Source organism: Lycium ferocissimum, chromosome 7, assembly GCF_029784015.1.
Source record: "Lycium ferocissimum isolate CSIRO_LF1 chromosome 7, AGI_CSIRO_Lferr_CH_V1, whole genome shotgun sequence".
NCBI lineage: Eukaryota > Viridiplantae > Streptophyta > Magnoliopsida > Solanales > Solanaceae > Lycium > Lycium ferocissimum.
The window spans coordinates 41288705-41315864 of NC_081348.1; the positions used below are offsets into that span (position 1 = coordinate 41288705).

The 27160-nt window shown below is 34.5% G+C and overlaps 2 protein-coding genes across 2 annotated transcripts; one reads left to right on the plus strand and one right to left on the minus strand.

Annotated features, from left to right (window-relative positions):
* Nucleotides 1–411: 411 nt before the first annotated feature.
* On the minus strand, nt 412–6777 carry LOC132065070 (uncharacterized). Its single transcript, XM_059458302.1, has 10 exons — nt 6678–6777; nt 6260–6315; nt 4767–4844; nt 4167–4191; nt 4047–4079; nt 3809–3930; nt 3594–3724; nt 1752–1972; nt 843–1093; nt 412–642 (listed from the first exon to the last, which is right to left on the minus strand). Exons 2-10 carry the CDS (start codon nt 6260–6262, stop codon nt 559–561), a joined length of 948 nt encoding a protein of 315 aa, XP_059314285.1. The 5' UTR covers nt 6263–6315; nt 6678–6777; the 3' UTR covers nt 412–558.
* A 2321-nt stretch (nt 6778–9098) lies between these two features.
* On the plus strand, nt 9099–14097 carry LOC132065072 (V-type proton ATPase subunit c1). The gene is made up of 3 exons (XM_059458305.1): nt 9099–9308; nt 10011–10296; nt 13909–14097. Exons 1-3 carry the CDS (start codon nt 9233–9235, stop codon nt 14039–14041), a joined length of 495 nt encoding a protein of 164 aa, XP_059314288.1. The 5' UTR covers nt 9099–9232; the 3' UTR covers nt 14042–14097.
* Nucleotides 14098–27160: the final 13063 nt, after the last annotated feature.

The window sequence follows — 27160 nt, forward strand, 5'->3', positions numbered from 1 at the left end:
ACCTGAATTTTGCCCAAAGGGGTTTTGAACTCAAAATCGTGGTGATTTCAAGCTCCATGAAGTTTTCACACTTAGATTGTGAGAGCTATTTTTAAGAACTAATTTTCATTGTCCAACTAACTACCAAAGTTCAGATATTTTTTCCAAAAATTAACTTTGGACATAACAAAGTGCAGTGGTGCTAGTTAAATCTAACTATTGAACTAGGGAAGATGACCTAGTTGGACCTCAGATTGTTCCTTTCAAATACTAATGCAAACTTTTGTGAATTTTATGAATCTCAATTTATCTCACTTCAAACATAGTATTCGATAATAATAATAAGCTTAGAAATTAAAATGAAATAACTACACAAATGGGATGATCAAAACGAAACTAGAGATAAAACAAACTATGCTTAATAAGAGTCTGTGCTAGCCAACCATTTTTAAGATCACTCCCAATGAAACCTAATCTGTATAGATTATACAATAAGTTTAACATAATTCAGATATTTGACTGACAAAAGAAATGGTTAATTTGCAAAAAGTGAATAAGAGGAAAGTAATTATATTACAATTAACCCCTCAAGGAGTACTTTTTCCCAGAGAAAGGCTGAAATTTGGGTTCTTCTTTCTTTTGAGGTTCCTCTTTCACGGGTTCCTGCAAATGAAGAGGAGCATTAGCAGGCTGATGCACTAGTAACAAAGCTGTAGTTAAACAGCCAAATGGATGTGTATACAATTTAAAGGATTCTTCATTCTTATAATCGTGACCAGATGTAATGAATAGGAGAAAGGAAAAAGAGTGAAGAAACAAAAGATAATGTATATGAACATTAGCTATAAAGGGAGACATACAACCTTCTGTTTTTCGGGAGCACGGTTTGCATTTGAACCAAATACAAGCTTCCCCTGTGATTGACGACTAGAAGTTTGAGCGCTTGGAGCAGCAGCAGACTTCCCACTACCTTTAGTAACATCGGCTTGCTTGTGTGGGGACCCAGAAGAGGAAGAAGGTGGAGGTTGCTGTTTTAAGGGTTTCCCATCCAAACGTCTTGCTCCACCAGTAAAAGGGTTGAACTTTGGCTCAACTTCTGTTGCAGCCTCTTGAACTGCATGAGCGAAGAATTATTAAGCTGTAGAAGAAAGCTCAAATATAGCAAGTTCTACAGTAATCTACAGGAATAAACAACTATGAATGAAAAGCGACGTCGTAGAACTGCACCATACTGGTGAAATAACAACTGGCCAGACAATATCACCAAACATCCCAACCTGGAAGTATCATAGTCTTTGCAATTCCAAAGGTCCAAGAATAAAAAGGCGGACAACACGTTCTTGATCAAAGGTTTTCCAGTTCAGGATATCCAAGTACAATTTATACCATGAACAACATAAATTCAGTATGGGCTGCCCTTTCTAACCACACAAATGTACAAATTATAAATGAACTTGAAGGCGTAGAAAGTTAGGCAAATGCAATACCCATGCAAACTCTGGTGTTATTAAGAGCTTGTAGAACCATATCAGATACTACTTTTGTCTCAATTAGATGTTGCCATTTTAATAGTATAAGATCAAAAAGTTTGAATAGGTTTTTGCAGTTGATTATCAGTATTTTCAAGGGAACAATTAAATATGTCCGAAATGTGGAGTTTTCTCTTGATAGGATATCACAGCACGATCAACTAATGTAATCAATATGTGGTACTACTAGAATTTGTGAAGACAAAGAGAACACTGATTTCAGTAAATCTGAAGAATATACACCTTCTGCTGGAGCCTTGCTTGAACGAGAAGGAGCCGTTCTTTCAGGTTCTTTGTAATCAAGTGGGGGAGCAAAGTCTACTTCACAGTCTGTCTCAATAATACTTATTCCATTAGAAGGTTTGGTCTCCACAATGTCTATGTAATACTTTTTATTGTTGTAAGCCACCATAATACTATCTCCTGTGGTTAAGCAGGAAAAGTTTCTGAGTGTCGTCTCCAAGCTGCATCAATAAGGGAAATAAGTCAAACTACAAAGCCTCCATCAGTATGCTGGTATTTTGTAAATGAGAGTAAATCAATAAGCAACTGAACCAACAAATATTGGCTCTGCCAGTTAGCAGATGTAATTCTCCTAAGAAAACAAATCGTACTTGTCAATCAACTCACTTAGCTATGCCTAGCATTCAAGCCGGAAACATACAAAATAATAGAGCAATTATAGAATAAGTGTAACACTATCGATCTGGTCATCGGGAAGTTAATGCTGTGCATATTCATAAATGGAACACAGACAGATCTAATTATAAATTCATATTTTATCCCTCAATACAATATCATTTCAATTCCACCTGTACTCGCAGAAGCAGATATTTCAACCACTACATTGCACCATCATTATCTCTCAATTTAAAAGAATAAAGAGAAAAACTAATTCAGAAAGTATTTAAACCATAAGCACTCCTTGCATGGATCGCTATGTTTCTCACCTAGGCCCTTTCTCCCTACTTAAATACATGTCAGACAAAAGAACTTCAATCCCGGACAATATAGTGTTCCCCCTTTTCCTAAGGCGCTCCCTTTGGTAATTCTAGCTCTACAGGAAACATCAACCTCATAAACCATCTCACAAAAAGTTAATCCAGCAACAAAGAGGTGATATTGATTATTGCTCTAAGGAGACCCTTTTGCTGAAGCAATATAAAATTTAAAACTGAGTCAGCTTTTAGCCCATTAAGCATAATATCTAGTGCACTCTGGCATTTGACTTTTCAATCTCTAATGAGACATATGGTAAGTAGTTATCTATCTATACCATAATAAAGTGAAAATCCCAGTGAATTAGTCTTGTGATCTCTCCTAAATGTTTAAACACAAAAATTCCTCAAGTTCCAGTTTAACTCAACAACATGGACTGACTTGATTTTTTTATTTTTTACCACACCCCACTCTCCTATTTTGATGACCATTATCTTCTATACTTAGAAGGGGAGCCTTGGCGTAACTGGTAAAGTTGCTGCCATGTGACCAGGAGGTCACGGGTTCGAGCCGTGGAAACGCTCTCTTGCGTAAATGCAAGGTAAGGTGCGTACAATAGACCCTTGTGGTCCGGCCCTTCCCCGGACCCCGTGCATAGCGGGAGCTTAGTGCACCGGGCTGCCCTTTTTTTTTTTTAATCTTCTATACTTGGTTCCAATTTATTCTCCTACTTCTTATGTTGTTCTTTTCCAAAATTGTGGTACAGTAAACTTACTACCTACAGAATTTGATAGATTTTCAATATTTTGTTAATATTAGAATATGCTATGGCATCCACTTTTATACTTTAAAGAAGTAAAACTAATTTCAAAAAGTCTACCTCATCTACAGCCTTGGACCCACTTTTCATTTTTTTAAAACAAGAAATTAAACTCTTAACTTAATAATCATGTACCAAAAAAAAAAAAAATATCATGTCCCCCAAAAAGAACGTGATTGGGTCAGAGGGAGAACTTCTTTTGTCCTGCTGAATTTTCCTTTTGAGTAGAATTTCCAGAAAATATGCAGAAGCAATTGGGCTCCACAAACACTAGCATATCAGAATCGAGCCACAAAAAAGTTCTAAAAAAACTTTAGCAAACTCACATGGCCTTTGGGTTAGAAATATCCAGAAAATCCTTCGTGTGGGGTTGCAACTTGACATATTTACCCTTAGGAAGAGTCACATTTTTCACTGCCACAATATCGCCTTCTTGTAGGAATAAATTTTGCATCATCTACAAGGCCCACATTAAAGTGAGTTTATGCACAACAGTTGAATTGAGCCCAAGAAAACAGAATTCCATAGAATTGACATGTACCCAGTATGGCATATATATCATGCCCTCTTCTGCAATGAACTCCAAAACCCCACAGTGAGAAACCCGTCCCGTCGCAGAATTTCGAAGCTCAAACAACATTGGGTAATCAATGTGAAGTGACGCTGCAAAATTTTACATTCAATGTTGAATAGGGGTAAGAAAAGGACCAGCTGCCAACTGATACAGGTGCAAAATCTAATTAACTGAAAATGCCAAGATACAGAACAAGGATACTCACCTAGACGATCAAGAGCAGAGGGAGGCATTATAACTGAAAAATAATAAAGAAAAAACAACATAAGACTTAATGCTCCAATAACCTGGCGCAGATCCAAACAAAGTTATTGACATTACTTACTTTTGTCTCCATTTTCTAATTGCGGCTGCAAAGTATGACACATACAGAATTAGAATTGAAGAAAAAGCAACAGCAGATAAATACCAAGCAAAAATAATTTGCAGTAGGAGAAGCGAACATGAGACAAACATCTGAAATACAAGATTAATACACATATAAGACCCATCTCCCACAACATATATATGCATATTGGTCAAAAAGAAGACTTCTTTCAACGTACAACTATACCAAAAAGAACTACTAAACAGTTACACTCCTCTCACTTCCCCTTAATAAATAAAATCCATTCCCTCCCCAACCCGCCCACACCCCCCTTCTCTTCAACAACAACAAAATGCACATGATGCAACCTGCGGAAAAAAGATGTAATGAGACTTAAAATTAAGTTCGAGGATAGCTCTTCTAGATAGTTATCTGAAAGTAAATCATAGGCCTATACAAGAAGAATGAAAATATGAAAATGACCAAAGCAAAACTCTGTGAGAATAACAATCTGATGGAAGACAAAGGAACAAGAAGAATTTTGTGAAACCTCCATAGGTAATTACCACAGTAGATAAGAGTAGTAAAGGAAATTCGTCTTTTCAAAAACATCCCAACCTTATCAATGAATGATGCAGGATAACACCGGTACGTCTGCTCAAATGATCTTCCGTGATATCCATATCCATCAAAAAACTGCAGATCACAAATTAGAAAGTACAATAATGACAATCAAAAATAACACTAATGACATAGATATCAATAAAGTCAATGACAAATTTTTAAAGGTTTTCCCTGCTTCTTCTTCGAAAACTTCTCTTTTGAGCCGAGGGTTTATCTGAAACAGCCTCCCTACCACACAAAGGCAGGGATAAGGTCTGCGTATATCCTACCCTCCCCAACCCCAGTTGTGGGACTACACTAGGTATGTTGTTGTAGTACAGATTTTTAAAGGTTACAAAACAGAAATACATAAGAACAAACGAAGAACCACTGCCATCAACAAAGAAGATGCTACTTTGAAGTAGATGTATTTAGTGATTGGTTGTGTTTAGGGAAGGTAGTGGAGAAGAGAGTCAACTAGCCAGTTCCAACTAATAGATGTGCACTCTCAATAGTATGTTTCTGTAAACAAAATTCCGTTTCTATTGCAGGTCTACAAGGCTTCTTTGGAGGCAGGATATGACCCTGTGGATCTTGAATCAAGGCCATTCTTTTGGCGCCATTTGGGTGGACTAGCAAAATAGTGGACTTAAAAAGGTGGGCCTAAATGCCACAGGAGCCCACCTTTTTAGCCATTTTCAGGTGATGCTCTCAGAGGCGTCATTTGAATCATTGACCAAGCTTTTCGATGATCAGCCCTGCAAAACTTCTCTCTCTCTCTCTCTCTCTCTCTCTCTTTCATTCCTTTGTTCTGTTGTTTTTAAGCTATTCAATTAAGATTCATCCTAAAGCGATACATTCCATGGAAAGAAATTACAAGCAGTTCATAGGAGGCCAGTTTATCCCTACCCTCACGTTTCTCATTACTTCATCCTGGTGTATAATCAGTAGAAATCCATAATCTCGATATTTACTCAAGCATGTGAACCAAATATACAACTACTGACTCTTCAGAAATCCGTCCACGTCATTTTGACAACTGAGAACAAACTTTGCTACTCAATGTACTCAACCTATTAACTACCATAGAGGCCATTTTGCTCCTCTTTTGTTAGTTTTTTTCTCCCCAAAAGGAACCAGTGTGCCCCTACAGATGCACTTCCTATTCACAAATTCAGCGTTCTCGGAGCTGGCACTCAGATCTTCAGCTCTAATTAAATTAAGAAACCCCCAAGTATAACTTCAGTCAGAATCCAATTCCATCATTTATTCAAGAGCGGAAATTATTAGATGCTATTCCCAAAACATCCTCTAGCAGAAACACAACTTACACTAAATCCAATATGGCCAGTCCTTCCTTGGACCTTGCGCATAACTTATTCCAGCGGGCTACCCATTAAAATAGTGTCAACTAAGTTATATTAAGAAAAATTAGTACAACCATGGAGTAATATCGAGAAGAAACAACACTATAGCTGATTATTAACGGCAGAGAACAGAAAAATTACCATGATTTTCTATCTCTGATTGCCCTGAACTCAACTGTCTCTGTGTCTCAGCTAACCTATAAAAGAACAATGAGCAAAAACAAGAGTATATTATAAAAGGTATAGTCTTTTCATGTAGCATACAACAAAAAAGAAAGAAAAAAAAAACACATCTGATCATTGTATGGCTCGGGATAGGCTTTCTATAATTCCACAATTTCAGAATGTTTTGCAAATAATCACAAGTTGAAGCCTTTATCACGCATATAAGAATATCTATTAAGGCGTATAAAGCAAGCAAACAGAGAAGTATCCAATTCAGTAAAGTTCGGTGTTTCAGCAATAAGGATCATTGCAAAAAAGGACTAGGGTTCATTATCTAATTATAGAGTCGAGCAGAAAAAGACAAAATTTGAGAGAAAGAGGAAGAGAAACATACAATTTGATTATCTTAGAGAGAGGAGTGAGGAGTTGGTGCAGGAGCAAGAACTTGATGAGTTTATGAAGATTGAAGTGAGAAGACTTACGGGTATGGGTCTATTTGTTTGATGTTTAGCCGGCCCGCTAAGAGGAATTTGGACGTGGGCCAATGTCTGGGCCGTCAAATAATTTTGATTGGGTCTTTTGGGGTGATCTTCAAATTTTGCCCATCATATTTGAAATCTTTAAATTTTGTAAGCGCTTCGACTAAAACTCATGCTCAGGTTCGAACCCCCACATTCAAAATTTTTAAAAAAAAATTGCAAGGCAGTTTAAATTTAAGCTCTTTGCCCCGTTTCACGCCCCAGATGCTTTTGGACCGCATACACTTGCGAAGGAATTACCAAAGTTATGTCGACCCGCATACTTATGCCTTAATTCCTTCACAAATTATGCCGGTCCGTATAAAAGTTTGCCCATTAAAAGTATGCCCCACCGCATAAACTTGTTAAGGAATTACCAGTTATGCCACCCGCATATTTACGCTAAGTCCGCCCATAAGGCATGAGTACGCCGGTCCGGCATAAATTTGATAATTCCTTAACAAGTGTATCGGTCCGGCATACACTCGACCCAAACCTTGCCTTACTGCAATTTTTTTTTAAAATTTATGCTTGAGCGGTGGTTCGAACTCGTAACCTCATGATTTCTGGCGCGAACGCTCGCAGTTGCAATGCAAGGAAAAAAATTAAAGACCAAAGAATACGAGGGCATAATTTAAAGACCACAAATATGAGGGGCAAAATTTAAAGACCACCCCAAAAGAAGGGCAATCCGCTCAAAAAAATGATTTTGATTCACAAACTCATCACTGTGCTCCTACTGGAAAAAGGTTTGGAATCCGTCATACCTATTATGTTCGTAGTTGATTGTTCATACGATTACTCAATTAATACAACAACATATTCAGTATAATTCCAAAAGCGGGTTTGGACGTTGCTCAATTAATGGTTAATTAATATGGATAGTTTATTTTTAAAAAAAGTTTTGCTTAAAGAAAATTTACACGTTATCTATACACGACAACAACAACATAACATAATAGGTTGTTTTATATCCGACCTTACACACTAAGATAAAGCGATAAGCGATGCGACAGTTAAAAAGGAAAAATGAACAGTATAATAACTACAACAAAATAGTACATTAAGAGAAGAACAAAAGATAGTATATAATAACAGAAATCGATGAATAGGAAATTACAGAAAAGATACTACGACTACTAGTAAGGAAGGACAAGCAAGAAAATGCTCTACTACCTACTAACCCTCAACCCTAATTCGTGTCCTCCACACCCTCCTATATAGGATCATGTCGTCGGTAAGCTGTAATTGCACTATGTTCTGTCCAATAACCTCTTCCCGATACTTCTTCGGCCTACATCTAACTTTCCTTAAGTCATCCATAGCTAACCTCTCGCACCTCCCAAATAGAGCATCTGCACATCATCTCTTCACATGTTTGAGCCATCTTAACCTCGTTTCCGGCCGCATCCTGTCTTCCGTCGAAGTCACTCCCACCTTGTCCATGATATCTTCATTTATAATCATATCTCTCATGGTGTGCCCACACATCCATTGCAACATCCTTATTTCTGCAACTTTCATCTTCTAATCGTGAGAGTTTTTTACCGGCCAACACTCCGCCCCATAACGACATATTTGGTCTAACCACCATTTTGTAAAACTTGCATTTGAGGTTCGGTGACACCTTCTTATTGCGCAGGACTCCAGATGCGAGCCTCCATTTCATCAATCTCGCACCAATACAATGTGTAATATCATTGTCAATCTTTTTGTTTCCTTGAATAATAGACCTAAGATACCTGGTTGGATGATTTTGTAAGTAAAATGTTAATATTTTGCGTTACAAAATGAAGAAAAGTATCTTTCTGAAAGTTAATTACCATTAGTTGAGTGATTTTTTTTTGTTACAAAACAATAAAAGTAACTTTCTAAAATACTTACTATCAATTGAGTGACTATTTGACAAATCTAACTTTTTTCTTAAATATATAGTTTCAGCCAATTATGGCATTCAACTCACATTTTGCTCAATTTTATTTGATATCATTGTTGAAAGAATACTAGTAATATTTTTAAATCTAAATAAATTTGTAATTGTTAAGTTCTTTTTTAAATTTAATTCTCTACATATTTGTTACACATATTCGATTAAGTAATAAAATTTAAAACTATTAATTAAACCAAGTTAAAAGTTTATCAAATTTTATTTATGTATATATTACTATTGATTTAGTAAAAATAAAATTTCAACTATCATTTCTCATACACAATAAAAAATCTCTCTAATTTACAGTGTGAAAGAAAAAAAAATCCGAATCACAACTGCATCAGAACACGAAAGCCACGTGTATGAAGCTGAATTTATTAATCAACGTGATTTCAATGATTTGCTTTTTGTAGGCAGAAGAAAACAGATCAAAAAGACCTTCTCCTTTGTATATCTAAATCCATCAACAATTTCTCAGATCCAAAAAAGTCCGATCAAACAATGTCGACTTTCAGTGGAGATGAAACTGCTCCTTTCTTCGGCTTCCTCGGCGCCGCTGCGGCACTCGTATTCTCCTGTATGTTCTCAATTTCCGCTAATAGATCTGTACATCATCAAATATGTTATAGATCTAATTGTCATTTTGTCGAACAACTTGTAGGCATTAGGATAATTGTGGTGTAGACAGCCTAACCTAATGCAAGCATTAGGAATTGCTTCCACGACAACTTTAGTGATATGTTGTAGATCTTAATTTTCAATTTGTCGAACATCTTGTAGGCATTAGGGATGATTGTGGTTTAGACAGCCTAATCTAATGCAAGCATTAGTGGCTGCTTTCACAGCTCAAACTCGTGACCTATTGGTCACATAGAGATAACTTTACTGTTTCTCCAAGCTCCCCTTCAAATATGTTATGGATCTAATTTTCATTTTGTCAAATAAAACATTAGGGATAATTGTGATGTAGACAGTCTAACCTAATAATGCAAGCTCCGGCTCAAACCCATGAGTGACTGCTTCTCCGGCTCAAACCCATGACCTGTTGGTTACACAGAGACAACTTTACTATTGCTCCAAGGCTCCCCTTCAAATATGTTATAGATCTAAAAGGACAGCCCTGTGTACAAAGCATTTGATGTAGATGGTCTAACCTAATGCAAGTATCACAACTCGAACATGTAACTTATAGGTCACACAGAAACAACTTTACCTTGCTCCAAGCCTCCCCTTCAAATATGTTATAGATCTAATTTTCATTTTGTCGAACAATTTGTAGGCATGGGAGCAGCGTACGGAACAGCAAAGAGTGGTGTAGGAGTGGCGTCTATGGGAGTGATGAGACCGGAGTTGGTGATGAAATCCATTGTTCCAGTAGTTATGGCTGGTGTGTTGGGTATCTATGGATTGATTATTGCTGTTATTATCAGTACTGGTATTAATCCCAAAACGAAGTCGTACTACCTGTTTGATGGATATGCTCATCTCTCTTCTGGTCTCGCTTGTGGTCTTGCTGGTCTTTCTGCTGGAATGGCCATTGGTATCGTCGGTGATGCCGGTGTTAGGTATTCATTTCATTTTTTTTTTTGCTTATTTTGTTTTCTGCTGCTTCGTTACCTTCTTGTTACTTCGTGCTAATGCCTGTTGACTCGGATCCGGGAGATCGTATATTTTGTAGAATTAGGCTAAGTTGGTTACTATTCTCATATTACCTGTTAGAATAAGAGTAGGATTCACCTTTAATAGTTATCTCTTTTGCCAAAGGTTGCAATGATGATGTATCTTGGAGATATTTGCTTGTGTATGCTTATTAGGATGTGACTTCTTTATAGGAAGATGTTGGTAGTATGAAAACGAAAAAAAAATGTAAACTTTTGTTTAAGCTAGTTAACCATGTGAATAGGAAGCATTTTAGATTAATTTTTGCTTAGGTCAAACTTTGTAGTTATAGTTAGGTTTGAATTGTTCTTGTACTATTATTGTGCAAACTTCCTTATTTAAAAAAAAAAAAAAAAAAATTATTGTGCAAATTGTATCGTCTACATTTGGCTTTTCTAGCTGAAAAATAATTTTCTTTTATGCCCTTCCAAAGTTATCGGGAATTATGCAACAGGACTAAGTTTAAATGGATTGAGTTGTCTGCTGAATGAAGGATCAGAACAAAAGCCACAAATAATAAATGAGCTAGGTTACAGAGTTGGCAATTTCTCGAGACAGATCAACCACTCTTACCAAAGTACTGATGGAGAAGTTCTATGCTAATTATTTACATGTCTAAAGTTCTTTCAGCTTTTCCTCTATCATAACTAGATTGTTGGTTGTAGCAATTGCTTTTGGGAAGAGATTCGACTGCCAGCAACCATACACTCAAACATTGGTTAGATTTAGTACATTAGATGTTATCGTTGAAGACAATGCACTTTTAATAGCTAATTATTAGATTGAGCCTTATATAATCACAATAGCATCCTATATCAGACTTTAAGTACCATTAAAATCATTTCGTCTTATTTAAATTTGTTAAGTCACCCAGTGATCATACTTTGTCAAGTCTCCTTCTAGTTGTAAATAATTCTCAGTATTCCGAAAGAGTTTTGCGACTATGCTTTCGATAAGTCTCACAAGAGTTTTTTTCTTACCAAGAGTCCAAGACATATATTTTTCGTAGTTAAAGAGGGGAGAAGACTTGTACAACTTTTATAACCACATTTTATTTTCAAATGACTGGTTAATCTGAGTTTAATTCTTTTCAAAAGATTAGTCAAATTGACACCTAATAAGCAAAAGAAGCTATCAATTTGGGACATAGAAAGCTTTTATTTTTATCAATTTTGGGCATATAAAGTTTTCTTTTATCAATTTGGGACATAATTTTTTTTTTTTTTGTGCCACGTCAGGATAAGTTGAAAGCAAGATTTCTGTTGGTTTTTTGGAAAGATGGAGTACTTTAGAATATTGGCTTTGAAATATTAATGAGTAGAACATGTGTTTTGTTCACTATTATTTCTCCATTAAACTTTGGATTTTTAATATGTTTAAGTCAACCTAAATACTACTCTCTCTGTCTCAGCTAATGTGCCTTCTCCTTGACACCATTTCCATTTTTATTCAACTTTCAAGAATACAAATTCATTGAACTTTTCAAAAATAAATTATATATACGATGTTCTCGATCAAGCTAGCTTTTCAATCACAATTTTAATATTTTTTTCCTCTACCATTCATCTCACGTTTAAGTCCAATTAGCTTATAAAACTCCGTGTTCAGGCCGAAACCATCACATAAATTTGGACAGGGACAGTACTTATGATCTAGGAAACTGGATTATTGTCTTTTGGAGTTGTCTGACAATAGCCTACATAGTCATTAAATGGAAAGTTCCCCTCCTCATTTTTATTTTTTTGAATATACTGCTATGTCAAAAAAATCCATGATTCAATTTTCATTCATTCTGTCAATCAACTCTGATTCTAGTATGTTGTGTTTTATTTAGAGGATGCATCATCCTTAGAGTGATTCCACGCTGGCTGTCAACCTACCGTAATTCTTTTCTTCTATTTGGACTTGGGATTAACTACATTTCTATCCTTACAGACCCCGACCTTGTAAAAACTGTAACCTTTATCTCTACATTTAGGCCCTCTTCTTCTCCTACTGCTATATAATTTAGGTGCACTCTCAAATTCTCTTTTCTGCCTCTTTTAGTTTTTCAATTTTTGCTTTAGCGAATAACCAATATGTGTTCGATGAATAGTTGCCATGGCGTGATAGTACTAGTTTTAAAAGATTCAGATGATGTTTAATCCTGCTTACCTTTGCGTGCTTTGCTCCTTTTGGCCTGTATTTTATGTTATACGATTCTGTCTATTTAATAATTTTGCTTTGATTGCTTGTAATCATCTCGGACTAACAATACGGGCAAACATTTAAGTTTACTTTCATATGTGCTTTTCATTTCATGTAACGCAAATGATTGTGTTGAAACCTCAAAAGGAGACTATTTAACCTATCAAAAAAAGGGTAGAAATGTGCAAAAAGGTAAATGATTTTGTTTTCTCTCTTTTAGCAATGTAAACTTTTGGAAGAAAACTAAGGTCAACAATATGAAACAAATCCTTTATGAAACTAAAGGTTGAAGATCTCTCTGTAGATTTCTCAGCAAAATTTTTGTTGAAGTGGGAACAGGAATGGAACATATGAGACCAGTTTCATGTTTTGTAAGATAAAATGGAAAAGCAGATATTTTTTATAGGACCAGTTCCTCATTTTTGCCATGTGATTGGTTGTATTGATATTCACTTTCTCATATTTGGCCTCAATCAATTTTTTTAATTAGCCAAGACAATCTAGAAATCTTCTGTAATTATGTGTTTTGCATTGTGTGATGCAATTGTTTCTTGGATGTGATGAAGTGGCTCCTATGATTTTCTGTTTTAATTTTCCCTCTTCTTGCAAAAGTTGTTGCCTTTGGTTAGACACAAGGACAACCCTGATTCCTTTTTTTTTTTGTTTTTTTTTTTGGCCTTCTCCAACTCCAACCTGCTCTTAAAGAAAAAAGTGTAACATCAATGACACAAGTTGAGTGTCATGATGACTATGGAAGACTTTCTCTTAATAAGTGAAGGGAAGCAAAAGAAACAAAAAATTGACAAATATTTTTGCATTTGAAAGTCAGCTGATAGTTAGGACTTATTGTTTCCCACAAATCTTGCATTTTAGCTATTGCCTTTCTTAACGTGGAAGCTGGGTTGGACAGCAGACTGATCCCAAAAAGAAATTATTTTGTACTCTTGAAAAAAGCTGCAATATGTTCCAACGTACCTGGGATCTTCCGTCCATGTTGCCTTTATTGTCCGCTCTGATTTCTTTGACATATCTCGTTACATCGTGTCAAACCATTTTGCTTGATTATCCTTCACAAATAATTAATTGGCTTCTGGCTTCTATAAATGGTGAAGCCAAACTGTTCAAGGTATGCATTTTGTTTGGATGCCTCAATTTAGTTTACCACCACTGTTGGATGAAATTAAACCCCCAGCGAGTCGTTTGTTAGGCTACTTCAGCTTGATTATTGAAGGGTAGTTCTCTTCTGTTTATGTTATAGTGCGCTATTAGTTGCATTGTCATGTTCATTGTATATTATACCAAATATCTACTGAACAGTTTTTGATTTACAGGGCTAATGCTCAACAACCTAAGCTTTTCGTTGGGATGATCCTCATTCTTATTTTCGCTGAAGCTTTGGCTCTTTATGGGCTTATTGTTGGCATTATATTGTCTTCGCGAGCTGGGCAGTCCAGAGCAGAGTGAAGTTGGCTTATCAACACTATTCTTACTACGATGTACTTGAGACTTTCAGAAAAAAATAATAAAATCGATAAGTTATATATGTCTATGTTTGTTCTCTTCTGTTTCTAGAAGTATAGTATTTATCTACTATAATAGCTTTAGAAGCTGTCTTATTTGATCTCCATTTGTTGTATTTTGCAATTTGCTGTCATTGAACAGCGCTGTGCATGTATGATTTTTTGCTATAATTTGTTATGACCCTATGCAACATATATGACATTCCCCTTTAATATCATTTTTTTGGGATGATCCTTCTTTCTTATTTTCGCTGAAGCTTTAAATTATGCTCTCATATTCGGGCTTTAATTTTTGGCATTATATTGAGCTTTCGCGCCGAAATAATGGGCAGTCCAAGCAGAAAAAAAAAAATCGCAAGAAGTTGGCTTATCAACACTATTCTTACTACGATGTACGTGAGACTTTCAGAAAATGTTGGCAAATCACGATCCTTGCTAAAATCGATAAGTTATATATGTCTATGTTTGTTATGACGGCTGCTATGTGCTGTTTCTAGAAGTAGGAGCGAGTATTTATCTACTTAATAATAGCTTTAGAAGCTGTCTTATTTGATCTCCATTTGTTGTATTTTGCAATTTGCTGTCATTGAACAGCGTTGTGCATGTATGATTTTTTGCTATAATTTGTTATGACCCTATGCAACATATATGAAGGGCAATTCCCCTTTAATATTTCTGAGAAATTCTATTGGAGTATTGGGCGCTGCCACTTGGAGATGCAGAAATAGTTCATGTATATTTTAGCTGCTACCTATTTTAGGTGGCACAATAGCCACTTTTTTTTATTTTTTAAATTGATTATATTAGTCAACATTATCTGCTCTGGCTATTTTGTTGCTTTTCGAGAATATGGTCATGAAATTCTCTCTTCCAGAGTTACAGTTATATGAGTCCTCCATACCCATTTGGCTTCAGTAATTAGGGTTCTCTAACATTGAGATGCAATCATAATGTTTAAGTTCAACAGGATGTACCAGGCTCGATGTTGAGTGGAAATATATCAGGAATTTATATGCTCCTTAATTGTAAGAGGTATCTTTGATTTTTCTAGAATTACAACATGAAGTGATCGCACTTATAAGAGGTCTTTTCCCCCTTGGAAACACACCCAGTAGGTCCCAATATAGAACCTCAGGTGCCTTCATTTATTGATCATAATAACAGAAAACAAATGAGGTCAAGAGCAAATGCTCTTTTTATACAGTGAAGCAAAACCAGTAAAGCTGAGCAAATGCTCTTTTATTATAGTGAAGTAACACCAGTAAAAGAATAGTTAATCATTTATTTCTTGGAAGGAAATAGACATAATATAGGGAGGAAGAGAAAATCATAAATGAATGAACAATTACTTTAAACAACAGCTTACCAAAGTACGAAACAACTGTTTTGCAAAGCATATATACATCTCTTAGCAGAACTAGTTTGTAGATGATAATGTAACACAACTTCATTTCTTTTCTAATATAATTGACTTGACTCGCTAGAATGTTGGTTTCAAAATAATGATTTTTAGAATTCGCTTTTTATCAATTATATAAGAGATAGGGGTCAAAAACATACCCTAACTATCACTTTTTTTTGAGTTTCATACCTAAACTATCATAAGGTTTAGAAAATTACCTAAACTATCACTATCTAGTTTGCAAAACACATCTAAACTAAATGTGTGAACTCACTCTCTAAAAGGCAAGCGAAGCTGAAATTTTCTCAAAAAAATTGTTCACATAACATAAGTAATGGTATGGTGGCACCTACATGGAAATTAAAAAATAATATTTTTTTATATAAAAAAAAGCTGTATATTTTTTTTTTTTAAAAAACTGCATTATTTAAAAAAAAAAATCAGCATTTTAAAAAATAAAATAATCTGGATTTAAAAAAAATGATTTTTTTTTTTTTGTAAAAAACTATCAAAAAATTTAGAAAATCAGAAAAAATGATTTAAAAAATGGAAAAGTTGATTTTTGTGAAAACTAAATAATTATTTTTCTTATTTTAAAAAAAAAATAACTTTTCCATTTTTTAAACTATTTTTTTATTTTCTATAATTTTTGATATTTTTTTACAAAAATTATTATTTTTCAGTTTGTTTTTTAAACAAATAGTTTTTTTTTAAAAAAAAAAATTCCTGTAGGTGCTATTGTGACATTATTTATCCACGTGGACAACACTTCGCAACATTTTTATATAAAATAGAGAGTGTAGATCACATGCCATTCAAGAATAATTTGAGGTGTGTTTTGCAAACTAGATAGTTTTTTCAACCTTCTGATAGTTTAGGTATAAAGTTAAAAAAAGAAGTGATAATTAGGATGTGTTTTTGACCCTTATCTCATTATATAAAGAGTATATGGATTTATATGTTATAACCCTCGGGTTATCAAAATACAATGATATCAGCCTGTAAAAGTCTCACAAAATAGATATGGGTTCAGTTTTTTCTTACTTTTTACTTTTTTCTTTTTGCCTTTTCCTTCTCTAATCTCCATGTGCAACGTGTACTAAAAAAATTAAAAAGAAAATGTATTGCCTTACAATTTCTTTTTGTTTGTATTTAACTGATTGCTTACGCCATTTTGGGCCATTTCTTTCTTGATTTTTGATCAATTATAAAAGGGCAAATATTGCCATGCAATTTTTTTCTTTGTATATCTACTTTGTTTTTTGTCCGCACTAGCAAGTCTAGCATTTCAATCAAGTCATAATAATCGTCCAATAATTGCTGCAATTATGTGGTTCTTATTGTTTTGTTCTATATGTTTTCTTAATGGAGCAACAAAACTTAGGATCTCTGTTTAACAACATTTATTGAAATTGAAATATGTTGGTTTGAACATAATTTGATTTAAAAGAAAAAGTTATAGCTCTATAAGGGAAGTTCATTATTTCACTTGAAATATTATTTAAATATTAAAAAAGAAAGACGACGACAGTTACTGCACTTGTTTCCTATCTAAAATGATAACTAAATACAAATAAAACTACTACAATGTTTTCAGAGACATGAGAACCGGCTTTTCATCAATCCTCACAACTTAACTTTTGCCACATGTCGACTTAAGTAAGGTCTCATTTGCATAATGCTGCATTGTTTTCAATCATAAAAAGAATCCAAGAGTAATACATTTTTCTATATTGAATGTCCTTTTATGAAAAAATAAATAAAAAATCATCCTTTTCTTCATTTTCTTATCTTAACTACTCCTATTCATTTGGTTTTGTAATCATGCATTTTTAGTTTCCAACGACAGAGAAAAAATAAATTCTCCTTAGATTTAAAAACATTATCATGTCTTGCACTTCTGATTGTGTAGATTTTTTTTTTCCTATTGGAAATCAGATAGCGTAGTAAGGCCTCGCCTCGACAATTTTTTAAGTAGAGAAAAAGTTCAGGAATTGCCCATTGAGTATTCGACTTGCCCAATTTATCATCTTTTACACTTTCGGTCAAGCCTTTGGCGTTAGCAAATCGTTTCCTATTTAGCTTTAACTATTAGTAGATCTCCAACGTGAAATGAATGGATTCCATGTGTCCAAATTTTTCGTGAAAAATTTCTAGATTTTGTCCTGATGGTTTAAGATTACCTTCAAGTTGGAGTTCAGGTAAGAATCAAGGGAAAAAGATTTTTTTTCCTAATGGTTAAAGTAATATTAGACCAAAAGTTCAAAAGATGGTAAAGTTGCTCAATTTTGCATAATATATGTCCCTTTACCCTTTTTAAGATAACTACACAAACATTTATGTATATAAATGGATTTAAGTTATCTACACTGCACCTGCTTTATACTATTTGTGTAACACTCCGTAAATTTGAATTAAGTGTGGATGTGTTAAATAAGTATTAATGTGACATTTTAGACATGTGAAGTACTATTGGGACGAGTTTAGATGGAAATATTTGTTTGGAAATGAAGACGAATAGTGAGGTGCTTAAGATTCGATAGAATCGACTAAGTTTACATCAGGTCTGCCTTCCAGGCTGATTTCGTGAAAATCTATTGAGAATTTGAGAAAACTCAAAACATGAAAGTTGTATCCCTTTGAAATACCTTTCCAAAGATATAAAGTGAAGCTCAAACAGACCTGTGAGTAAAACGTTATGACCGCTTTACTATCCTACATTTCGCATGATCAGTTTGCGGTTCGTAAGTTGAACACCAAAAAAACACACGTCTTACTGTCACGTCGTGGGTTACGGCTGCGTTTCGCAGGTCAATCCTGCGATTTGCAGGACGTGTCACGAGCCTTGCTCGGCTATAAAAATCCCAGAACATGAAATTTTCTTAAATCCTCATTCTACTTCATTTTTGGCCGACTTTTTGAGGAGAAAAGAACCTAGATCTTCCCTAAAACCTCCTAAGATGAGTTCTTCCTCAAACCCCAAGTATTATTCCATCATATTAACAAGGAGTAACACCCATATACGGATTATTAACAAGATTCTACTCTAAAATCCAAAGGTTCTCAAGAAAACCCTTGAATCAAGGGTTCAAGTTCACAATTTTTGGATTCTTCTCCAAAAGTTGGGTTCTTCTCTGAGTGTTTTGGAGCGATTAAGGTACGTAAGACTTTCCTATTCCAATCGATTATAGCTTTGAATTGGTGATTATGGACTCTAAGTTCTTGAGAGATAAGTTAACGAGTTAGATAGTAAGAAACGTATGAATTATTATATGGTTTGGATTGTTGACTTAGAGTTGTTGTAATCATATGGGTGATGAAGAATGACGTTAATTATATCGATATGAGATTGTAGAATCACCTAGAAGAAAGAGGTTGAGTAATTGGATGAAGAAACACCATTAATGAAGGTTGTAAAACTTTATGCCCACCAAGTGTTTGATAAAATGCATAGATGACAAAAGAGTGAGTATGCTTGCTAATATTGATTCTCCTTGATTTGTATTGTTATAGATTAAGGTTGAAAGGGTTGATGAACGTTGTATTACACTCAAAGGACGGAATTAAGGTATGCGAGGCTAACTCTCTACGTTTGAGAATGCTAATGATTCTCCCTACGATACGGTTTATTGACTATTACGATTTGCCTTAGAATTATAGTTATACCTTAGTTCCATGAATAGTTGCAGAACCTCTATTCCTTAGTTTCGTAATTCGTTCAGGACTTTCATTTTGAATGTTGTGAACTCTTAACGTAATCTATATAGACTCGTATTTGATACCCATGAGTTAGTCTAGAAACTCAGCATACTTAGAAACAGTTAAGGCTTCAGACCTCATAATCAGTCCTTGAATACATGTCTCGGTTTAGCAATGTTCATTATTCCAGTGATCTCAGTTTCTTAATAATAATTAATGAATATTTAACATATGTATTTTGCCTGAGGGCACAGTCTCATGTATACGTATACTGGGCAGAGGCCATTGACTGACACACTTACTTGGCCAAGGCCACTGATTTGTGCACTATATTGGGTCGAGGCCCCACATATGATTAACTCAGTTAAACCAGGTGAATTCAATTTCAGAACAGAGAGTACCTATTACCTTACTTCTCTTGTTTAGTTCAATTATCAATTTCAGTCTCAGTTCAGAATATATATATATATATACACACATGTTTATTGATTTGGGCTGCCCTTTTCCGAGCATCCCACTTACAGTTCTTTCTTTCAGTTGTTGTACATACCAGTGCAATTCAAATGTACTGAAGTCCGTTTTTGTCCGGGGCCTGCATCTCGGGATGTAGGTAATGATTTACACCACGATGCATCGCTCCTAGATCTCCGATGTCGGCCGATTGGTGAGCCCCGGTTTCTTTCCTGCCTTATCATTTATTTACGATCTTTACGGGTTGCATATAGTCGGGTATGCGTGGCCTTGTCCCGGCAATCGGTGTCAATACTTCAGTAGAGGCATCATAGACTATATTAGCAGCTAGACAGAGTCACGGGCTTTTATGTTAGCCTTGTTGGCTACAATATTTATCTTTAAGACTTTGTTCACTATTCCACACTTTCAGTTATTTATTCAGTCAGACTTTAGTCGATTAACATGTGTTAGTTTTATTTCCGCATTCAATATGTTATGATACCACATGTTGATTGAGTTAGCCAGTTGGTTCGCTCGGTCACATGTAGTCAGGCTCCGAGTGCTGTGTTACGTCTAGGCCCAGGTTCAAGGCGTGACAGTGTATCTGGACTTGTGATAGAAACTGATTAATTACTATTTTTACCAAATATAAGTTAATGTTTATCATGATATTTATATGTATTTACCTTACAAATAACTGGTGTGTAATTGCCTTTACAATGTCGGCCCATAAAACTTAAATTCGTATAAAAAAATTGTGTGGATTGCCCTTCATACGGACTGGTCTTTAATTTTGTCCCTCAATTCGCTGGTCTTTAATTTTTGTCCCTACTTCTCATTTAGTGAAAATTTGTGGGTTAAAGTACCCTTTTCGCACTAGAGATTACGGTACGATCCCCAGCAGAGTTGAAAATAATACTCCCTTTGTCCCGAATGTGATATAGTTTGACTGGGCGCGAAGTTTAAGAAATAAAAGAAGACTTTTGAATCTTGTGGTCTAAAATAAACCAAAGATATTTGTGTGGTTATAGATCATCTCGTTAAGCGTAAAAGGTAAAGTTTAAAGTTAAATTGTTGTCAAATAAGAAAATGTATTATTCTTTTTTGGGCAGACTAAAAAGAAACTGGACAGACTAAAAAGAAACTAAAAAGGAAAGTCTATCACATAAATTGGGACAGAGGAGTAATATTTCGCAAGGCGAAGTTACATAGAACCTATGCCTTGTCCAGCAAAGGTTTGTGGAAAGAAGTTCTACCTTAATTTCACAATTATGCCTATAGGCATAGGTTTTATGTAGTTTCATAGAAACCTTTGCCGTGTCCGGCATAGTTTCTATGTAACTACATAGCAAATAGGCATAGTTTCATATGAAGTTATGCCTTGCGATTTTCTTTTTTAATGACTGAGCGGGGGTTCAAACCCAGAACCTCGGAATATTTTCGGCCACCATTTTAAGCGAAGGAAAGAAATTAAAGACCAACAATTTGAGGGACAAAAATTAAAGACCAGCCCCTTTGAGGGCCAGTCGTGCAAATTGCCCAATTCGTATTAGTTAAAGTAATCTAAGGCATGCCTCAGCAATTTTGTGTTTATGATACATGATCTTTTGTAAAGCGAAGATGCTTTTTAGGAGGATTAGGTCATCAATGGCCCATAAAGAGTGACCTAAACAAATTAGGTCTTGATTGATTGCAAATTTGTCACATTTCTGAAAGATGTCCAATTGTTTAATACCGTGTTTCCGTCTTCCTTGTGCTTTCTACGCAATCTATTCAGGTTTTGATGTACCAATTTACTTGTATAATATGCAGTGTACTGGAGTTGATATCAGCAAAGTCTTTTTTAATTTTTTTTTTTCTGGTTCATTTTCAAATAAACATTATTATATACCATACAGGATCGGGAAAAAAAAAAAGCTACTACAGTATATGATTTAATATCATACAATTATGACTTTATTAAAACGGATATATCATATACACTATTTTGTAATGTCACGAATTCATTAGCTCATCTTTGGAAAAGTAATTAAAAATTACATCTTATCTATTTGCTATGTTGAAGGACTCCCACACATTTACATCGTGACCTAACATGTTTACCCTAATCAAATTCCACAGGGCGTGATATATTTAATTTGCTATATTTTAACTATTTATGTATAGATATTATATTAGTAAATACCACTTTTATTATCTTAAAATTTCGAGTGCATAACGATGATATGACGTTATCTTATCTGCAATTAAAAGGGGGAAAAACGAGAAATCGAATTAAAAATTTAGTGAGATCACCCTTTATGTTTCTTTGAGGGGTCGTGCTGGCATAAGAAAAATGGACAGAATGACTGGCCTGGTTAGAACCGAACCTTGCTCTTATAATTATATCACTCAATTCTCGTCATTAAGTTAATTTGATTATAAATAGAAAAAAGATTTAATTTTTACTCTAGCCTGACTAGCTCTCCAAACTTAAGTCTTCCCTAGTTTTATTTTCCTCTAATTAATTACACTCTAGTCCCTTTGGATCATACCAAATTAGCTATAAAACTTTTGGAGTCTGGAGCCTATAGGGCACATTTGTGCACCCAAAAGATCAAAGGGGGGCATTTCCACGATAAACCAAAAGGGGTTTATCGTGGACTGCCCCACGTTTTGCAGCTCCTTTAACGGAGCATCCAGACGCGTCCGTATGTTTCGTTAAACAATTTTTTTTTAAAAAAAAAAAAATTATAAGGCGAAATGTAGACTGGTCCACGAGCTGCAAAAAAGTTTTTTGTAAATCGTGAATTAAAATTACGTTTGCAAAAAATACTTTTGCAACTCGTGGACCACGTTTGCTAAGACAATGGACCAGAATACTTTGCACGTTTTGACAAAAAGGCACTCAAACTTGACTATAACACTGAAAGAAAGATTTTAGACTGGAGTATGCGTCTTCTTCCTTTATGGCTATAGATAGAGCAGATTTCTTATCTTTGGTCAATTTAAAAAATTTCTTTCTCTCTAGATTTAGTTACTACCAACTCGAGCTAGGCGAAGCAAGTCTACAATATGGACTGAATATTCTTATTACGAGTTGCGAAAACATAATTGATTACATATAATTAACTAAAGTTATAAATATAAGCTACTGATCTCTCTTTATCCTGATTGTGTTGTTCTAGTACATTTTTAAAAGGAATATCTAGAATAGTTAAACCATCTTTCAAAAATTTGAGGCAAAACGTGGACTGGTCCACGATTTGCAAAAAAGTTTTTGGCAAAACGTGGGCTGGTCCACGATTTACAAAAAAGTTTTTTGCAACTCGTGGACCAGTCCACGTTTTGCCTTATAATTTTTTTTTTTTTTTTAAAAAAAAAAATTGTTTAACGAACGCGTCAGGATGCTCCATTAAAGGAGTTGCAAAACATGGGGCAGTCCATGATATATAAACCTCTTTTGGTTTATCGTGGAAATGCCACCCCCTTTGGTCTTTTGGGTGCAAAAATGTGCCCTTTAGGATCCGGACTCAAACTTCTGTGGTACAAATAACAATTAGTGTAATTTGACCCATTCAAGGTGCAAATTTAGAACTAAAAAATCTCGAAATATTTTATCTAAGATGAAGTAAACTTTATATTTTGTTTTGCGTCACTGTATACACTTTCTTGCCTACCAAGTTGGAATGAAAAAGATTCGAATAACGTGTTATGTCAATTATGAAGCAACACGAAATCGTTAGAAAAAGATAGTTGATGACAACAATAAATTAGTGCGTAGTAAAGAAGATAGGCAGCCCTCTGAAATAACGTGTATTAGTTTTGCATGATCCAATTCATGGTTCTTGAAGTTTTCTACGATACGCATATTATGTAATATAAACATCTTTAGGTTCATAGTAAAAAATGACGAAACAATTACCAAAAAAAAAAAACTATCTCAATACTTAGGTTCATATTTTTCTTTCAAACTAGTTTAGTGTACGCGCTTCGCGCGTGAGGAAAGCGTGTACCTCATTTAACAACAAATTTCATAAAAAATAAATTGGACTTAGCTACGAACTTCATCGCTAAATTGCTCATAGCGAATAATTTTTTTTGATAATTCATCGCAAAATAGAATTAATGACGAATTTTACTATTTAACTTTTCGTCGATAAATCATGTGTGTTCTCAGAGAGTGAAATAACTTAATATATAAAATAATATTGAGAGTTTTCTTGTTAATAAGCTTAACAAAAAAAAAAATGACAATCCATTTAGAATATACTTTATTTTTTACTATTTCATGCATCCTTGTCAATTTAAAAATTTGTATTTTGTAATTTGACATTTAACATTATATTATGATCGATTTTACTTTATTTTTAATTTATATCACCTCTAATATTTTTCTTATTTAACAAATTTGTATTTTTAAGAGTTTTGTCAATTTGAAAAAGAAATTTACTGATGTGAGGAAATTGAAAAAGAATAAAATTGGATTCTCTTGCTAATTAGTTGATTCAAAATTAAAATTTTTATTTGCAATATCAAAGAAAATAATTTACAATATATTCTTAAAAAAATCATGTTGGTATTTGTCTATCACACGACAACTTTTAACAAATGATGTTGTTGGTTTGCGTGCTCTTCTGTTATTTTGACGGTTTTATTATTATCAAAATTTTGTTATTATTATTGAAAATCCTGTTAAAAGTGCAATATACATATTTTCAGACAACATATCTGTTTACCGCGGAATTGGGTAATAAGTTGAATTTGTAAGTGAGGTATAGGATATGTGGATAACTTTAATCTATTTTGTGTTTGTGAGAAATATTTATGGATTTACGTGCTTTAATACGTGTATATGAATATATATATCAATGCCTTGAGTGAATATGTTGCTATAGAAGACTAAGCTAATGGTGTTAGAAGAATAAGCTAAAACCACAAGAATCCACTGATTCGGACTAGAGAGAGAGAGAGAGAGAGAGAGAGAGAGAGAGAAATGATGCTTTTATATATATTGCTATTACAATGTTCTTGATCTTGAAAAGCTAACCCTTAAAAGTAGGGAAATGCCCCCTATTTATAGTTTTGCCCTATGGGCCTTGTATACAACATAAAGCCTTTTTAGAATAAAGTAAACCCTAAAAGGATAAGGTTGGGCCGTACGGTCGACACCCCCGTACGGTCGTCGGTATAATGTGACGGAACGATGTTGACGCGTGGCGATTTTGTAGCGGTTAACCGGACTAACGGCCACGATTAACTCGGTCATCTTTGAAAGCTTAGGACCAACGGCCACGATCAACTTGGTCATGGAGAAACCGGACCAACGGCCACGATCAACTTGGTCATGGAGAAACCGGACTGGCTATGATGCCGAGTTTGGTCCGGAGATGTCGGACCAAACAGGTTTGCTTCGCTTTTCCCAGGTCAGCCGCAGCCGGTGCAACTCCATCAGTTCTAAGGGCAGACTCGGTGACCATGACTGTCTCTTTTTATCTCCGGCCCCCGGTCTCATCGGACTTGCATATATCCGGTTTTTACCGTATACAATATCATATTGAAGTTTCATCCTTTTATATACTTTCATTATGTGAGACTATACTGTTGTAAGAAAAAAAATCTTTGTCTTACCTACCTATATATAAAGCGGGTACTGAGATTTTGCTTATTGTTGACTAATTGATGAAAAATTGAAGACTAATTGATGAAAAATTGAGTCGCTTAAGATATGCATTCTTTGATCAGTTTCATAATTACAGTATCAAACTCGTGATGTTGCTAGATTTAATTTATTATGAAAAATATTATCATATATAATATTTTGTGAATGAAAAAGATTAGAATAACGTGTTATGTCAATTATGAAGCAGCACGAAATTGTTAGCAAAAGATAGCTGATGACAACAATAAATTAGTGCGTAGTAAAGAAGATAGGCAGCCCTCTGAAATAACGTGTATATTTTATTTAATTTTTTTTTGTCATTGTAACGTGCATTAGTTTTGCATGATCCAATTCATGGTTCTTGAATATTTCTACGATACACATATTATGTAATATAAACATCTTTAGGTTTATAGTAAAAATGACGAAACAATTACCAAAAAAAAAAAAAAAAAAACCTACCTCAATACTTAGGTTCATATTTTTCTTTCAAATAAAAGGTACAAATTCAACTCCCGCTAACTTCACAAGTGTTCCTCAATTCTAGCTATTTACTAATGTACTAGTTTTCCAAGAACCTCATATGCCCACGTCCTTCCAAAGTATAGGACTTAGATCAATTTTGATGTTTAGTGAAATTGCTAAATAGCTTGCAGTTAACATATTTTTTTGATATCTCTCTGATCCTTTACTCATCGTTTTTTTTTTTTTTAATAATGGATAATCAAACCATAAGAAAATGAATTTATTAGGTAAAAATTAATTTATTCACACTCGATATTTATAGCAAATTATATCTTAAAACTGTTAAATCTTGACTTGGAGTAATTTTAATGCATAGAGCTGGTACAAACCATGTGGTGAAAGGGATCCGGTTCCTCTCGATTTCTCCTCTCCATTTTCCTCAAGTTCTAGCTTAGATTAGGGACACATGACACAAATTATAATTAATGGCTAACATTTAATTGACTAAAGCAAGGTCCTAACCATAGTTTAAATAATTAATAACTTGTCCATAAATATGTTAAAAACTTTTCTCTCTTTCTACTTTTTCTTTTCCTATGTATTTGCTTCCTTATCAGTTTACCCGATTATTTATCCCATTTATTTCATGTCTTTGAGCCAATTTTTTTTTTTGCATATTTCATATACAATCCTCACTGTAACTTTCTTTATTACAATTATAGCGATGCCATGTAACTTTTTTCTTTAAAGTCCAAATAAAAAACAAACGTTAAATTGCTTCATTCATAATTTCTTCACTACTTGAAGAAGTTGTTCAGTGTATTTTTTTCGTTGGAATCAAAGTTAAAATCCTAATAGGGATTTTGTCTGGTCGGAGTAGGAAATGGGTTAAAATATAATATTTGATGTATAATAGGAAGAGAGAGAAAGTATTTTAATATATTTATGGATAAGTTATTAATTATGTAAACCATTGTTAGAGTCTTGTTTTAGTCAATTAAATCTTAACCATTAATTCTAACCCATGCCATGTGTCCCTAATCTAAAGTAGAACTTGGGGAAAATGGAGAGAGGAAAAATGGAGAGGAGCCCAATTCAACGTTAAGCAACGAGATGACGAGACCGTTCACGAATTTGTGACTCGATTTCAAATGGAGCGCATGGACTTACCTCTAGTTACTGACGATTGGGCCATTCAGGATTTCACCCAAGGGCTCAACTCGAGGAGCTCCATCACATCTATGGAACTAAAATAAAACTTAATAGAATACCCCGCAATCGCCTGGGCTGATGTACACAACAGGTATCAGTCGAAGATCAGGGTCGAAGATGATAAGATTCTGAGGGCCGCTTCAGTATCATGGCATTCCGGTAAAGGAGGTGATCGCTCGAGGAGAGTGATA